A 17156-nucleotide genomic window follows, 5' to 3' on the forward strand; every position below is an offset into this window, starting at 1 on the left:
TGTAGATATCGGTGTTCCTTTTCAAACAGTTTAGATTTAACTTACAAACTACTTTACTTTATATCATTAAGATGTCGTTATGATATGTTATGATAATGACTACATTAGCAACATCAGTTCGTTCTTGTGCCGTATCAATAACGAATTTTTGCCCAGGGAATTTGGCATGTATTGTTCGTATTTTCTAGGTCGTGTTATAATATGAACACGTGTTCTTGACAGAGTTAAACATAACTGAAGGCTGATAACACAATACCAGGTCGTTCATATGTACATGTTCAAAATAACATGAAATAATATTTACCATTGCATTTCTAAATTTTATGTATGAGAGTTTTCTTTGCCTAAATTACCAACTTCATGTATATCATAGACACTAATGCAGAACATCAACTGTATAGTGGTGGCCTGGGTGAGAACTTCTACATAGACAGACTCGTGCCTGTAATGTTTGGCAATATGGCCTTATTTGCATAGATGTACATCTTAATTTAGTGCAGCAGAAATAATTTTCATGAACATAATTTACGTAAGATCCATGTCAAATTTGGCACATTTGTGAGGAATCATGTTACCTTCAATCACATAATTTCTGTATAATTTTACTGAAATTATGTGCGCGGAGCAGAGATGGTTTTACATTTGCCTGTCACATTTGACAAAGATACACGCTAAACTCACTTCGTGAAAATTATATGTGGTTCACTGAAATAGCATGTAAGTCTGGAAATTAAGTGAAGTGGCTCGATATAACTGTATTTCAGTCAGCAAGTATTGTGTATCTGAAACTACGTATCATCAGCGACATAATTATAGGGTGTTTCACAAAGCTGATGTCTTTCATCTAAAGGTTTTCGCGTTACGCGACATTTTTTTCCAATTTAAATACTGAAATAGATTACTCTTAGGATTAGATTGATGTTTAAAAGGGTAACGCCTATAATTACCACGGAGGTTTGAGCTTTAGACTGATTCTAAAGATTTCTTTGGAGGAAAAATATCTACTTTTGGTAAAGAAAGAGGAGCATGGGTCAGCATGTAACTGTTTGCAGCTTGATGGAACTAAAATACGGCTCTAAACCCAACTCACTCACTCACTCTCACCACATGTAGATACACAATACTCACAGAGGGGCTAAAGACTTGGAGAGTGTCCCGTCGCCCAGTTGCGCCCCCAGAACAGTTCCCCGTGATGTGCATTGCTTCCATGGCCATAGAGACTCGGAGGAGGAGAAGGAAAACTGAAGATGTACTCACTGCCCCCATCTTACAGTAGCAGAGAGGAAGGTGCTGTCGCACTAAGAAGCTAGCACGTGCAGAAGTATAAGAAGCACTCACACAAGGCGGGTCTTCCTAGTTCAGTTCCGTTCAGACAGGAGGAGGTCTGATAACGTCAAATATGATTACTCCCACAGATTCGACACTCGTCAGCACTCAGTGTATTGCTTCCTCAAATGTTAGTCTTCACGAGTCAATGGTCTCTGAAACGCTTTGCAATAAAAATATACGTTGAGTGAGTGAATTTGGTTTAACGCCGCTTTGTACAGTAATCTAGTTCTATCAAGGAGAGTCATGTAAAAGGTTGAGGGAAGTTCGAAATGATCAGTGAGCGAGTGGAGTTTTACGAAGAGGACGAGGTTGAGGGATCATTATGGTGCTTGTCACGCATTTGAGACAATGTTACTTCCACTATATATGACTAAAATCGCACTGTGCAATTTGATCGGATGACTATTTGGGTCCAGGCCAAAAGAAATTGTTAGTGATGGGCGAGCCGACGGGACGGGCAAACGTAAAATAGGAATCCCCAGACATTTGATGTTTAACTCCGCACGCAGCAATATTTCAGCTATATAGCTATAAGGTGGCGATGTATAACTAATCCAGTCTGGACGAAACAATGTAATGATTCACATGATGGGCACCGATCAACACAAATCGAATACCTTGGCATGAGTTAACCAAATCATCCGGTCAGTCTCACTACCTGAACCCGGTTGTCGAGTCTCATGACAAACATGGGTTACCAAGATCCACGCGTTCCTCGGAACAAGCGGTCGTATCTTGTGTCCGCTGTCGTGACAAGGCTGGAATATTACTAAGAGAGGCGTAAAACCAAACTCACTCACTCACTCACTCACCCACTCACTCACTCACTCACTCACTCACTCACTCGTCAGTCAGCGTACTCCAGCGTCGTTGATGACGATATCAAGCATTAGACTGCCTGGTCGAGACTTGACATTTGCAGGTTTTCCTAAAGTAGTTGGAGTAATGCAGAGCGTAGCGTTAACCAAAAACAAACAAACAAAAACAAAACAAAAAAACAAACAACAAAAACAATAAATAAATAGTAACAACATAGCAAAGCCAAAAATAAACCCCAACGTAGCTCACTTGGGTCCGTTATTCATTGAGAGTCAGAGAGTGCCATGGAGAGTCATGGAGTGTCCTTGTCTCAGTGTTGTTTTGAATGCAGAATATGACAGTGTCTAAACCACTATATTTCCGATAAACATGTAGCGAGTGAAAATGGGTTGAGTATCGTTTTACACCGTTGTTTGCAATATTCCAGCAACATCACAGCGGTTGACATAAGAAATGGGCATCACACATCGTACCTAGTCGGCGTGACGAGCGAACGCTATAGCCACAAGGCTACACCACTGCCCCACTTCATATTTGAACATTATTCACAATAGTGATCGCCAATGTACACAATACAGCTCCGGGAAACAAATGTCTAAAAAATTTCCTGATCGTTGTCGGTTAGCTGCAATTGCACAAATCAGGCGTTGAACTATAATCATACAAAGAGTGATTGAATTTAGTTTCACACTGATTTAGGAATAGCCCAACAATATAAGGACGGGGGGCGTAAGAAACGGGCTTCATACATTGTATCCATGTGGAGGGTGGAACCCAGGCCTTTGGCGTGACGAGGGCGGTGGGGTAGCCTAGTGGATAAAGCGTTCGCTCGTCACGCCGAAGTCCCGGGTTCGATTCCCCACATGGGCACAATGTGTGAAGCCCATTTTCTGGTGTCCCCCGCCGTGATATCGCTGGAATATTGCGAAAAGCGGCGTAAAACTAAACTCACTCACTCACTCACTTTGGCGTGACGAGTGGACACTTCAACCCCTTGACTACCTCAACGCCCAGCCTCCTTCAGAGATTCAACCGGTTACAAACGGCAGAAGTGTGATGGTATCTCCTTGGTATTTTTCTGAATCCTCCACCGACAGGAAGAGATTTAAATCTGCTGCGTTGTGCACTAGGGTTATTACGTAATCGTAGTGTGGGTGTCGCTTTTAACTTTACGTTTCGTCACAATCTCACACGTTTGACAGTTCTTTACGCAGGTCTAGAAATTATTCAGACGTATTCAGAAAACTCCGGATATAGATTGACCCACATGCTGGTCGTAGGAGGCGACTAACGGGATCGGGTGGTCCACGTCAGCGGCCTGACCACCCGATCCCGTTAGTCGCCTCTTACGACAAGCATGGGTTGCTGAAGATTAATTCTAAACCGGATCCCGTTAGGAAATATATGAGCATGCTTGGCATCATGCAGTAGGCGCCAATATTTCTGACATTTGAGCGGGTGCAGATTGAATTAGATCGAATATTTGTAACTGTCACTTATACCAGGTGTGTAACGGAGTGAGTGTCGCCTCACTCGGTATACCTTTGTTGGGCTCGATTTAGAGCTTTGTTACTTGCACTGGTGTTTGTCAATGTTACAGAGTGCAACCTATTTACTAGCCTAACTTGCACCAGGTGCAAGTCAAGTTCTAATAAATAAATCAACAATACATCTAACATAAGCATAGTTATGTACGCTCATTTTGGTTTTAAAAGGAAATTTGGCTGCACCTGGTGCAAGCATTTAAAAATCTCTTAATACGGGGAGATACATATCCAGACAGGGTATTCACGATGGGGTGATCGTGTGTACTTCAAGATCAAGCAGGGATCAACAAGGACCATACTTGAAACGTCTTATGGTATGAAGCGGTCGAGGATGGAACTTGCGGCCTTATGCTCTCCGGGCTGGTGCTTTAACCATTACACCACGGATGTGGCACTCGTGAAGCTTCAACTAGTTTTCAAACACAACATTCCTCTGAATGACAAGAACGCACCATTGGTGTAGTTCTGAAGACACCATAGACCTGAGTATCATCAGAACAGAGTTGGGTATTGTCCGGTACTCATCAATAGTCTGTAAAGTGTGTACTATTAGTGCAAAGCCGGGGCCTGGACGGACTCCATCCTTGAGCAACACAACGTCAAATAATGTTCCACTGCCACTGTCTTGGTGACATGGTTGATGCATGTCATCAGTTGTGTAGAATCATGTGCATGATATCAGTCACTGGACATCCTATAGCTGGAGTACTGAGGAATGCAGGGCTAAATAACAATTAAAAAACCAAATAATTTCCTAAATTCCCCAAATCTGAATCTTAATCAATAGCTCCTTGTTGATACTGTTTGCTGAAGACATACTCTTCCTGTATATGGGGCTGGTACCAGGCTGAGGTGGACCATTCCTCTCAAATGGACCATGAAGATCCGGATTAGAATCAGTCTTCAGAAACCCATGCCGACTGCTTAAGGCTGATGTTCATGATGTTGACCATTGGAATGCCTTAACTAGATGCAATCATTTACTTACCGCTGCTGTATAAATGGAATATTGCTGAATGTCGCGTTAAATGACCATCCACAGCTATCGATATGTGTCTAATGAAATTACTCAGAGCACCATCATAGTTAATGTTATACAATCTCTAACTTCTGCTCTCGGTCCACGTGCTGAACAGGGTCTCTAGTAATTTCACTGTGAAACAAAGAACACGAAAAAATGTGATTCCCACATTGGCCTCACATACAGTATGCATAAAAGTCTAGATTTTGTGGCAAGTATTACACGATGCCATTTAGAAAGTGGTCAAATGCAACATATGTCATATTTGGGATTTCACTTTCTTAGTAAAGTACAAATTCTAGTACTTTTTTTCGGTTGAGTCCCATCCGGGATTCGAAGTATACAGTAGTTATATGTGTGATAGGACCGACTGAGTGAGTTTGAAGCCAATTTTCCAGCAACATCACGGCCATCCTCGATACCTCCACAGTATACGTTCCCACAAGTCTCCACTATACCCTGGACGCATCTACAGCTCTGCCCGATAAATTCATTACCTCCCTCCCTTTTAATCCAGTCAGGTGTCTACATTGGGAAGCTGAGCAAACCAACCACAACTCACTTTCGCGTTTTAAATTATCTAACCGATTAAACTTAGCAACACAAACCATGAAGAGGTTCTCTGAAAATCAGGTATCTGAAGATACACAGCGAATTTCAGACTGGACAGCATAAACACGGCAACGGACATCTGAAAAAGGCTTCACACACTGTACCCAAGTGGGGGGGTACAGTGGCTGGGTTAGCCTGACCAGTGAACACTTTAACCATTAACGAAGTCTATACTAGGCCAACAACACAAAACACAAAGTTTAGTCTGCATTAATACTCGTATCTTTATTGGAAAGTCAGCAGAGGGTTAAGTTGATATACACTGTGAACGTCTCATCTTTTTCACTCTCCAAGCGCTTCAAATAATGCATCCAACTGACACTTCCAAAACTAACATCTCCCTGGACAACATTTATCATTATGACATCAGTTACTTACAGAGAAGCTTAGATCACTATGCCATGTATGAAAGGCATCTCAGGTCATTATCACATTCATAACCTATTACTCCTGATCAGTTGTAAGACAAGTTAAATGGACACATATTGCTTATTTGAGACTCAGCATACAACAGCGGGTTGTGCTTTAAGCCAATAATGAACAGTATTTCATTAATAACACAGCATTAATGCCCATTGGAGTGTGTGGGTTGTGCTATAGCTTACCTGAACAGGTGTTCAGTTAAAACATCTTAATATCCACAGAGGTGGAGAAGTATGTCCAAGTCAAACATCCATAATTATCAAGTCACTTAACACCAAAGAGGTCTAGCTGGTCAGGGGTTAAAAAGAACAGCTTTCACCATTGTTCATAGAATGAACAAACTTTACTTAAGACATGTCAAACCAGGTACATAGCCAAAATGTTTGTCTTGCCGACAACCCTCAAATTACAATCAGTAGGATCTTGAGAAACAGAGCCCCATTCCCAATTCCTTCTGGTTCAACAAAGTGAGACTTAACACCTGCACTTAACCAACAAAATTTCTGAAGCAACAGAAACAGTGTTTCAAGTTGCCAGTACACTGATGCTTTTGGTATCGGTTTCCATGACAATCCCAACATGAATCTGTGTTTAAAAATTCACTTAAACACTGTTACTGCTGTTACACACACAGAGGTGACTTTTGGATATGCTAACTGTAAATCAGAATTCAAAAGGTTCAAACTTTCTTGACATATATTCTCCACCCCTTAACATCTTACAGAGTGGAATGTTGTGTCAGGCTCAACGTTTACTCTAACATCCCTTGCACACACTAACAGACAGAAAAAGAAGTTGAGGTTCAGAAACAAGGTGCTCTTAACAAAAAATACCCCCAAACTAAATAGTATTACAAGTACACTTGCAAAGGTTGACCCATCCTCATGACCCTAACCAGTCAGATGCTACCTACACATCTTAGCAAGAACCTGTTTGACCCAGAAGCAGGATCCCTAGTTTGTGTGTCTATTCCAAACTGCAACATGTTCATACAACTGATGAGACAAATTTGTTTAATACCGCAGCAGCCAAGCCGTAACACTAAGAGTGGGGACAAGAAATATAATCACAGAATCAAAACACTGCCATAAATCACATACCACTCTACAGTCAACACAAAGGGACAAAAAGTTTAATTGTCCTTGAAGAATAACAGAGCATTTACTCTCAAATGAAATCTGAAAAAAGGTTAACAGATTATCTTGAACTGATTAGTGTTGATTAATCTCGTTAGGAAAATAATGTGCCTGAAAACAAACAGATAATGCCCACATATACACAATGAAACAATGAAACAGAAAAACTACCTGAAGCCATTTTCCAATTGAGGCTACAAACACGAAAAAACTGAAACAGTTTCTCTCAACTCACATACTGTGTTCAACTGTATTCAATGTACTAATCGCCCCTCTCTTAAAAGTTCTTTTTCTAGCAGATAATGGGTGGAGCTTCACTCCTTGATTGTATACTACACATCAAAACTTCAATCTCACTTAAAGCACTCACTATGTTATGTTAATATATATGGTTATATGGAAGATGAAATTCACCAACTGAGGGAACACAACTGCAAACCTTCTGCAGATGAACTGCAGGAGGTTTACGCATCAAATCAGGGAAAAGTCATTGCAAATATCAAGCATTGAACAGCTGTGTTTTGGTTGGAATTTTTGTTCAAGATTCGCCAATCTTCACGAAGTTTCGTAATTTATTAAACTCATGAAATATTTTAGTGTTCTGAATTTGTTTTACAATATCAAAGTTCATGCAAACAGTACCTTCAACAGTAATAATCTTTAGCAAAAGCTAGTACAGAACAAGTGACTATACTAACACTAGTGAGTCTAAACTTTTGATGGGTAGTATATTTCAGCAGGATGATTCCATCTGTATTTTAGCCACCAGTGAGTTGCCAAAACCACTTGCTTTTTAACTCTTAGACAGCCAATATATCAACTTGCAAAGTAGATATTTTTTAATGCCCCTTTCAGCAATATTCCAGCAATATCTTGGTGAAGGACACCAGAAATGAGCTTCCTATATTGTTCCCCCGTGGAAAATTTAACCTTATTTTTCAAATTTTAGTTTCATGCTGCTTTTACTTATGTTCCAACAATATCATGGGGACAGCTGAAATGGGCTTCACACATTGTACACATGTGAGGAATCAAAAAGTGATCTTTGACGTGACAAGTTCATGCCTTACCCACTAGGCCAGTCCTTTGATGGTGTTCAAACAACACTCTCCAAATTGTTTCTTACTTTCACACTGCAAAATACTCCAACCACGTAGCATTAACAAATGATTATGTCTTTCCCTAGCATCCACCCATTGAAACGATTCCTTATCCAGTGACGTTTAATATGTTGAACACATACACACTGAATATGATTCAGTTCACAAGCAAATTCATCTTACATGTTTACATTTGGCGTGATTGATTGTCCAAAACATAAGAGTAACAGTGAAGTAACAGCACATCTTTATGCATGGTAGGTAAAGCTATTTGACCATCAGGAGACCGGTCACTTAGTTCTTGAAGGACACCTGCAGCTGACGACCCTTGAGCCAGTAACCATTGTAGCACTCAATGGCATACTCAGCCTCCTCGTAGTTTGTCATAGTAACAAACCCATAGCCCTTGCAACAACCCTTCCCTGTGTCCATAATAACATTCACCTTTTGCACGGTGCCACATGGGGCAAACAACTGCCACAATAACTTCTCATCAGCATCAGTTCCAATGTTGTACACAAACAAGATGTGCCCCCCAGGCTGGTTGTAAGGGCCTTGACCTGGATGACCTTGACCCATGGGATTGAAGTGGAAACGGTTCCGTTGGTTGCGCATGGGTCCAGGGGAGGGAAAGCGATTGCTGTAGCCGCCAGAATGATGTGGAGGACCATGCTGGTACCCAGGGGGTGGGCGGAGCTTCTTTGCATTATCATCAGCAAATTTTACAAGTAAGGCCTCATTTGAACCAGGTGGGTTCTTTCCTCCCAGGGCACTACATGCTGCTTCTGCTTCTGATCTTGTGTCATACAGAACAAAGCCTACCCTTTTCGACACACCTGTATTGGGATCAACCAGAACTCGTGTCTGGATGATTTTGCCGTAAGGCTGGAAGTAAGTATGGACCTCCTCCTCTCTCCATTCCCTGGGGAGGTTCCGCACGTAAAGGTTTGCTCCCTTGATGGCATCGCCTCCATGTCGGGCCAAAGCAACTTTGATCTTTTTGTTTTGCATTTGCAGCCCATTCAATGTCTTAATTGCACGTTGTGCATCATCTTCATCTTCGTAGTCGACAAAGCCAAAGCCGTAGCTGTACCCAGATGACTTGTCACGGACGATCTTGCAGGACTTGATAGGACCAATACTTAGGAACATTGATCGAAACTCTTCGTCTGATAAGGTTTGTGGCAGGTAGTTGATGATAAGGTTCGTGTTGGAGTTGTCTGCCATTGTGATAGTTAGCTGAGACGGTCTTCAGACAGACAACCTGACGTCTTCCAGAGGCCATAGTGAAGAGGAAAAATGAAAAAAAAAAGGAAAAAAATTCAATGTAGCGATACCTGGTAAACAGAAAACAAACGCTTTCAGTAGAATATTCATGAAAATTAATCATTTTTCTGACCTGTTCCCTGGTGATTCAATCTTGAAGTTATCAAGACAACATTGACTTTAGCACATTAGCAAATAAAATCAGAAATACAGCTGTAGAAGTTAGCGCTGGAAGATAGAAAGTCCTTAAGAAAACAGGATTGAGAAGAGTGCTCTGAGAAGGAAAGAAAAAGAATTAAAATCCCCAAATAATGGAAATTGAAACCCAAAATGCTGGCTTAAATTTATTAAAATATGTTGTGGTTCTGTATAGTTGTTCCAAAATTAGGGTATGAAGGTTAAATTCTTTTCAAATTCAGATAAAGTTGTTTCATTAGACATCGTTTTCCACTCCCAAATGTGTGTAGGATGGTTTCTCAGTTGTGCTTACATTTAAATGTACCCTGACATGTTAAGTAAAGATCACCTGTCTACGCACAGGGGCTTACAACGCCAAAGATGGCATCAATGTAAACACTGTCACTAACTGGATCTTAGAACTGTGGAAAAGAAAAAAGGGGAATTTTTTATGTCCTGCCTTAGATTGATCAAAAAACTAAAAAAACATATCAGTTACAAAAACCTGTTCGTATTCTGTTTTGGGATAGTTTCGGGATATTTTGACATGTCCTTTTTTCACAACTAGTACAACAAAGGATTTACTAAGGATTTATAACACAAATAATCAGTACATGCAAAAATGGGGCAAAAAAACAACTGTTTTGGAAATTCCATAACATGACTTTGACATATTTTACTTAAAGGAATTAGGAACGAATTTACAACCAAACTTTAGCCAAACATTCATGTCCATGGTAGATCCCTTTTCATTTTATGAAGGTACTATTTGGAACACAAAGATAGCATGAAAGAAAAAGAAAATACTACAATATGAAAGAAAAGATTGATAGTAAATCCCAACATATTCCAAAATGATCAAAGCTGGTTAGGAAAACACAATCTACTATTTATGTTATCAGAGTTCTTAAATGAACCAACCACATGAACATGCTATCAAAAACTTCACTGAACAGTGAAAGTGTTAATGTTAGCTAATCAAAAGTAAAATATACTACCCAAAACAACTTATTTTTCCCAGAAATTATTAAGATGTTTGTTTCTGAATACAGACAATAGCATTTCAAAATAGGTGCAATATCATATAGTTAGGTTCTCAATACGGGAGGTAACTTTTGTGGGCTTAAGAATTAACCATACTGCATCATGAGTTATCTCCCTTGTATAGAAGAGCAAGAATTACAAGGACTTTACTGGATGAATAAAATGTGTGAAATTCCCCAATGATGAAAGATGCACAAAAAGACATTTAAACTGATGCAGGGTTCATGAAAAATATAATTTCCACATGTGGCCCGAGATATCATGTGAAGTGACATAGCTGTGTCTTTTCACAAGAAATTAGACAACAGAATGATTTATTGACTTCTGAAATGGTCACCTGATTCCAGCAAAGACAACTGGATTTTCCAGTACGACCGAAAACACATTGCAAACTACACATAAAAGTAGTTGTCGGAAGAAAAGTTTTAGACTGACCAAGCTACAGTCCAATGTTAACACTACTGAAAATGCGAGGGGACTAATGGACTGAATAAACCAAAAAGGACTTACAAAATATTGGGGAAATGAAGAAAGTGGTCGGATATAGGCACACAATTTCCTCCAAACTTTGATCAGTAGTATATGTACATGCATTCAATTGTGTATTGCATGGCAAGGAGGTGTCACAAAGTACTGAAGAGACACTTACACTGCAGAAAAATTGTATCTCAACTCATTCAAGTAAAACATGTATAGCTTATATACATGTATTAGACACTTGCTGAAACTTTCTCAATAATTTCTGGGAATACTATAAACACATTCTTATGCATTGTAAACCAAAAGTCACTGTGTTCTGTAATCTGATTGGTTGAAAAACATGATCAAATGGTATTAGATTCCCGGAAACTGAAAGACTATTCACCGCGTATTGACACGTAAACAATTGTTTTGTTGTGTCATCAACAGTGGTGACGTCATTCAAATCATATTGTGACGTAAAGTTAGAATGACGTCACAAATGAGCAACTCTAGATGCTACCATGAGAACCAGCTGAAACGGCTAGCTGATGACACTTCACTGCTGTGTCCGTATTCGATGTGAACGAGTGCAGACACTAAAACCCCTTTGGTTTACTTTTGTGTTTACAATGTCGATAAACATCATATGTTGGCCAATTTCCGGGTGTTATTGAGTATTTGAAGCATGGGAATATTTCATTTGAAACCTCCGGCTGACGCCGTCGGTTCCAAATGCATTCCCGTGCTTCAAATACTCAATAACACCCGGAAATTGGCCAACATATGATGTTTATCTCCTAATTATAGAGAACGATAGTTATACTTAGGAAAAGTGTCCTATTCTTCCGAGGAATATATATCATGAAAAATCCTTGCTCTTAAACAAAATAATTTCTTCAAAATTGAAAGATTCTTTATCGACATATTGTACAAATTAGAATATAGTTAAGAACCCTTGAAGATCCGGGTTAGAACTGGCCTTCACTAAGCCATGCTTCTTGTAAGTGGTGATCAGGTGGTCCGCCTCTCTAACATAGTTGACAACAGTTATTGTATTCCAACTGTGTAGACTGAAGCTCATGCTGTTGATCACATGACAGTCTGGTCCAGACTCTATTATTTACAGACCACCACCATATAGCTTGAATATTGCTGAGCGTGGCAATAAACAAGAAAGGAACCAACCATGTACTATAATTGTATACAAATCTTGCAGACCCATGCCAAAGCCCAAGAGAAGTCCAAACTCATGTATTAGTAGGTGCTATTTGTGTAATTTCTAAGAACATTGTGAATTCAACAAAAAATGAGTTAGAAGAAACCTATGAGGGATTGAGCTCAACTGGTCCAGAATGGTGAGACACAAAACAAGGTAATACATGTGGCTCAGCTTCTTCACAACTGTACTGATATCATAGCAATCAGGCTGAAAATTAATGTTTTTTTCGCACTACTTCCAGAGTGGACTTACACAATTTCACAGCTAGGATGCAATGCTATAAAGCATGGCTATAGCTAGTATAGGTTTACAGATATACCGGTGTATCACAATAAGCTTTTCAAATGATATGTATTTGCAATGTTTTCACCTCAGAACCAGAATATTGGGTAATGAAACAAATTGTCTTGTAATTATCTCTATGGTTTAAGTTAAATTCTAAACAGACTTTCATTCACATTGAAGTTTTCCACTGTAATTGAGTAAGCATCTTTCATAAAAAATACATTCTTGAAGAAAATTCAATTCCTCAAAATCATGACTAACTTTGAAAATTTCTCTTATAATAACAATTTAACTTTGATTTTATGGATCAGTGTCTAGAAAACAGGCTCTGCGTCTACTACTGACGTCATAGTGAAACACAGGCTCCAAAACATATAGTAATATGTAGAATACATATCAGAATAACAGTCCCAGAATTGAAATGTATTGCAATACTACTTATTTGTCAATAATATGTCCTAGCTTTAGCCTAGAGTTGGCATGTCTCGTAATTCCAGCACATCCAATGCAGTAACTTTGCGTAAAACGTGCAAACAATTTTCATACACTACATAAACAATGCAAAATAATCTCAATTCTGGCCAAATATAGATGTTAAAACTGCTCTTCCAGTTGTTTAAACTGACATAATTTTCAGAACATGTGAAACTGAAAGAACTCGCATAAAACAAGCCAATAAATACAAGCAAATACACCAGTCACCCTGAACATGGGCTTGATAAACTGCAACTACAACACACATGACTGTATTCATCAGTCAATTATCTGCAAACATTTCTCTCAAGTGCTTAAAGTTATTTGTGTATTTGACAGTAAACAGTCAAGGAAATTATTACTCCAAAATTTTGAAGTGTAAAATACTAAAAAACACTTTGCCTTCAGCTCAGTTGTGGGTTTAATTTAACAATGTCCATAAGCCTAGCCTTAAGTCTGACAATTTCTGTATGCTATCTTAAATGTAAATATTAATGTGTTCAACTCTGTGTGAAATGATATACAGTCGTATTAGCAGAACTGCAGTATATTTCCTCCTGTTCAAAATCTCTGCAATTCTTAGATGGATGAACGCTATTGTCCGGGAAACAAGTTCTCCTATACCTAACCGAAGCAGACCAAACCAAGGGTCTCATACAGCAATAAGTATTTACCCTTTCATCCCTATGTCTAATTAATGACCAACATCAAATCTAGACACAACCTTAATGGTTTACAGAAATTCTTATGCCAATTTGTTTTTATCTTGACAAAGTCTACACTTAAGGAAATGGGGTCCCATAATTTATACTTCCTATTGATACCTTTAGTGAATTACTTCTTTAGTAAAACAAAACTTTGTTCTATGCTGACCAGCCTGATTGGGTAATATTTATCCACATCACCTGAAAAATGAAAATATCTCAACTGATTTTGAATCGGTTGAGAAATAAATAGAAACACACATCAAGAAAGAAAAAAAAACAAAGGAAAAAGAAAATCCATCACAAATTACCTTATCCTCCTATTTGGACGGCAAAAAAAAGCTCTGAATTATGTCTGAATCTGAGATACCGAGTTGTAAGATCCCCAAGTGATTGAGGAAAAAAAATCTGATGGAGAAACAAAAGGATGATGAAACAAACACTAAACAAAAAAATTCACATGCAATACTAAAAGCATAATGAAGCAAGGATCAAAGTATCACATACATGTAAAAGGTGGGGAATGAACTTGAAAACAATTCAATCAATCATGAAACAAAAGTTACATTTTCATCAGTTGTAAATTCATGTGAATGGGGATAATTAAAGAACAAACAAGAAGATATCAGGAAATACGATACTCCTTAGAGAACTGTGTTACTTTTGAGTCCTACTTACAAAAACTTACCATGTTCAATCACAAAAAGACAAATAATCAGTAATTCTGACCTTTCAGCAGATTATTTCACGAGATAAAAAAAAAGGAAAATTTAAAGTTCAGCCCTGAAGAAAAACTTCACTAAAAGGCACCTGTCTGTTCATATGACAAAATTAAATTGTGACGACATGAACAATGGATGACCTCACTTTTCTGAACTCTGAAACACACCTTGACTGACCAGTCAAGTATGAATGTCTTGTATGAACAAAATTATTTGATTCTCATTCTGGTAATACTGTACATCTACATTACAAACGCGTATACTGTTGGTGTACAGAAATAAAAAAACGTTTATTACATTCTCAGACTACCTACTTGACGTTATGAATAGGCTCGACTGAAAGGTCTATACAAATGTGAGTGTCCCTACAAAAAACTGTTAAAGCAATATATTCACTTGCATGCATTGGACCTCACAATCATTCATTTACCGTTATCCCTTTGTGGCCAACAAGTCAAAAACCTGACAGTGAATAATGAATCTAGGCATATGCCCCCCATTCATGAATAAAGGCTTCTTGCACAGTTTAATCATAACCTATGACTATCAGAGTATGGGACCAAAACTTGTCATTCTTTGCACGAAATTCTTGTTACGGAACAGAGCATTCGTTGGTTTCACATTAATTTCAGACTCGCTGAGCGCATGCAAAGAGCGTGTAAAAATATCTTCTGGTCAAGTTCCGCTTTCCGTGCATGTTTACCGATAGTGTAAACACACTCTAAAGAAAACGAAATATTAAACCAAATACATAGTTGTATGTCTATTGCAACTTACTTTTATACCTGTATGTACAAAAGACCGGGAGTAGTGAAATAAATAGCTTGATTTATGTCAATAAGTTCTTGTATAAACACATCTCACCACCACCGTTCTTCCCGCACAAACCCTTCTCAATATCAAAACACACATTTCTGATTCAGCAGCAACCAAAATTGGACATCAATACCTGAAAAGCATATGTAAATCGATATATTTAGTCAGCTATGAACTGTTGTCACTCGTAAATAATTATTATTTAATCATTTTGTTTTGAGTGTATTTACACTATAAGCATACGACCAAACCGGAATATGACCAGTAAATATTTTTACTCACTCTGCGCATGCGCACAGCGAGTCTGAAATTAATGTGAAACCAATGAATGGTTTTATATCCAGGCATTGTAGGGTTTTCCAAAGTGACAAAACATTACGCTTGTTTCACAAAAGGAGCCGCCAAGCTGTTTAACAGTTCGCTCGTCACTTCACATATCTGTGTTTGATTTTTCACAAGGGTAAAATGTATGAAGAGCATTTCTGGTATCCTGCGCCATGATTTTGCTATAACACTGCTAAAAATGGCATGGACTGAACCACATTTTGTTACAAAATCCCCCAAAATATACTGCCCTTGTGGTACGTGAATGCACAAAACGCATTACACAATGAGCAATAGCTGAAGAACAAAGTCTTACTCGAAAACTCTGTAAAGAGTGTCAATACAAACTGTAGAAATCTAAAACATCACACACATATAAAATATCTTGATTTTAAAAAGTTTTCCAAAATTTCCAATTACATAAAGTCTTGAAATACCACTATTTACAATTACCACAATATGCGCAAACACAGTATGCTATGTTCAGTTCTGATAAAATTTCAGATGACACTACTGGATGATCATCGACAGTGACACATGAATGTTTCTCAAGCAGATATCCGGTTCGCTATGGGAAAGACAACCTCGCAAATACTTGGTATCTTGCAACGCGGGGGACTTCTTTCTTTTATCTCAAACTGTTATTATAAATACTGAACAAACCAGAAATTTGTTTCATTAGTTAGTCTTAGTCATGCGACATCTATATATACTTTGTAACAGCACAAAAACAATCAAGTCAAGTCGTTTAAAAATAAAATTGTTGTGCTACTTTTCACACGATACTGCGAAGTATGTTTCTCACACGTACTCGTGAAAACGTCATTATCATATCCACTGCTAAATATTCGCACGTGGGTGGGAACTCGAATGCACCGGTAGTTGATAAAACGTGTTTGATTACAAATTTAAGAACTGTCTCTACAACCTATTGCGTTTAATATATGTAGTGATCCACCTTTAAATCATTTTTCACATGATGAACATGCAATTTCGCATATTAAACACTACTCATCCAACTGATTTCAAACAACCTATATTTTACGCACCTGCCAGGGGAAATGGCGGATTTGAAATGCGCATGTGCGTGGTTGCATAGTTGTGTGTAAAGGGAGGTAACTCTTTCGTAATTACATTCTTGGGCTTGTCGCTAACTGGAATATAGGCCTATATCAGGGAGCAAGAGACGTAGGGTGCCGTCACTTAACGGCCGCCTGGGCGCTGACCATGCACGGCCCATTCCTATGTTGCACATCGACGTAAAGCTGGTTTCCAGGGCTATCTGGCGGTGTCATCAGAAATGACCTGCCGTCGACAGGTTCGACGTCGGGACGCTTTAAAGTCCGATGTAACTCGATTTTTGGCAGCTTTTCACGCTGCGGGTACTTGTCATGTTTCGTACATCGACCCCAGGGTTTTGATTTGACTCTGGATCGGAAGCCCTGTGTCTTGGCTTTCACGTCATGTGCGACACATGCGGGTGCAGTCATGTTTTCCCACCCTTAAAGCCACCCAAAGCTAAGCCCCGTGCGCGTAACGGAGGCCAAAACAGCTCAGATTTGATATCACCAGGGTTTGATCTATGCATCCTGCGTTCACTAATTGTCCCATCCCGGGAGAAAGAGACATACTGCACACATATCATACATGAAAATTCGGCCACGTGCATGAAGCAC

The 17156-nt window shown here is 38.9% G+C and overlaps 1 protein-coding gene across 3 annotated transcripts; it reads right to left on the minus strand.

Moving 5' to 3' along the window:
- Positions 1 to 5536: 5536 nt before the first annotated feature.
- LOC137273245 (ELAV-like protein 1) lies at positions 5537 to 16578 on the minus strand. 3 transcript variants are annotated; one of them, XM_067805773.1, is made up of 3 exons: positions 16530 to 16559; positions 13930 to 14026; positions 5537 to 9258 (listed from the first exon to the last, which is right to left on the minus strand). In XM_067805773.1, the coding sequence occupies exon 3, from the start codon at positions 9212 to 9214 to the stop codon at positions 8282 to 8284; it is 933 nt and encodes a 310-aa protein (XP_067661874.1). In that variant the 5' UTR covers positions 9215 to 9258; positions 13930 to 14026; positions 16530 to 16559; the 3' UTR covers positions 5537 to 8281. The 3 variants fall into 3 exon arrangements, with proteins under 3 accessions (XP_067661874.1, XP_067661873.1, XP_067661872.1); XM_067805772.1 differs by lacking the exon at positions 13930 to 14026 and having other exon boundaries at positions 16530 to 16578; XM_067805771.1 differs by lacking the exon at positions 13930 to 14026 and having other exon boundaries at positions 5537 to 9324.
- Between the last annotated feature and the right edge of the window lie 578 nt (positions 16579 to 17156).

The sequence above is a fragment of the Haliotis asinina genome, chromosome 2 (assembly GCF_037392515.1).
Source record: "Haliotis asinina isolate JCU_RB_2024 chromosome 2, JCU_Hal_asi_v2, whole genome shotgun sequence".
Classification (NCBI taxonomy): Eukaryota; Metazoa; Mollusca; class Gastropoda; order Lepetellida; family Haliotidae; genus Haliotis; species Haliotis asinina.

Bases quoted from the DNA above. Each gene is read 5' to 3' on its own strand.
- LOC137273245 (XM_067805772.1), bottom strand. From the start codon at position 9,214: ATGGCAGACAACTCCAACACGAACCTTATCATCAACTACCTGCCACAA.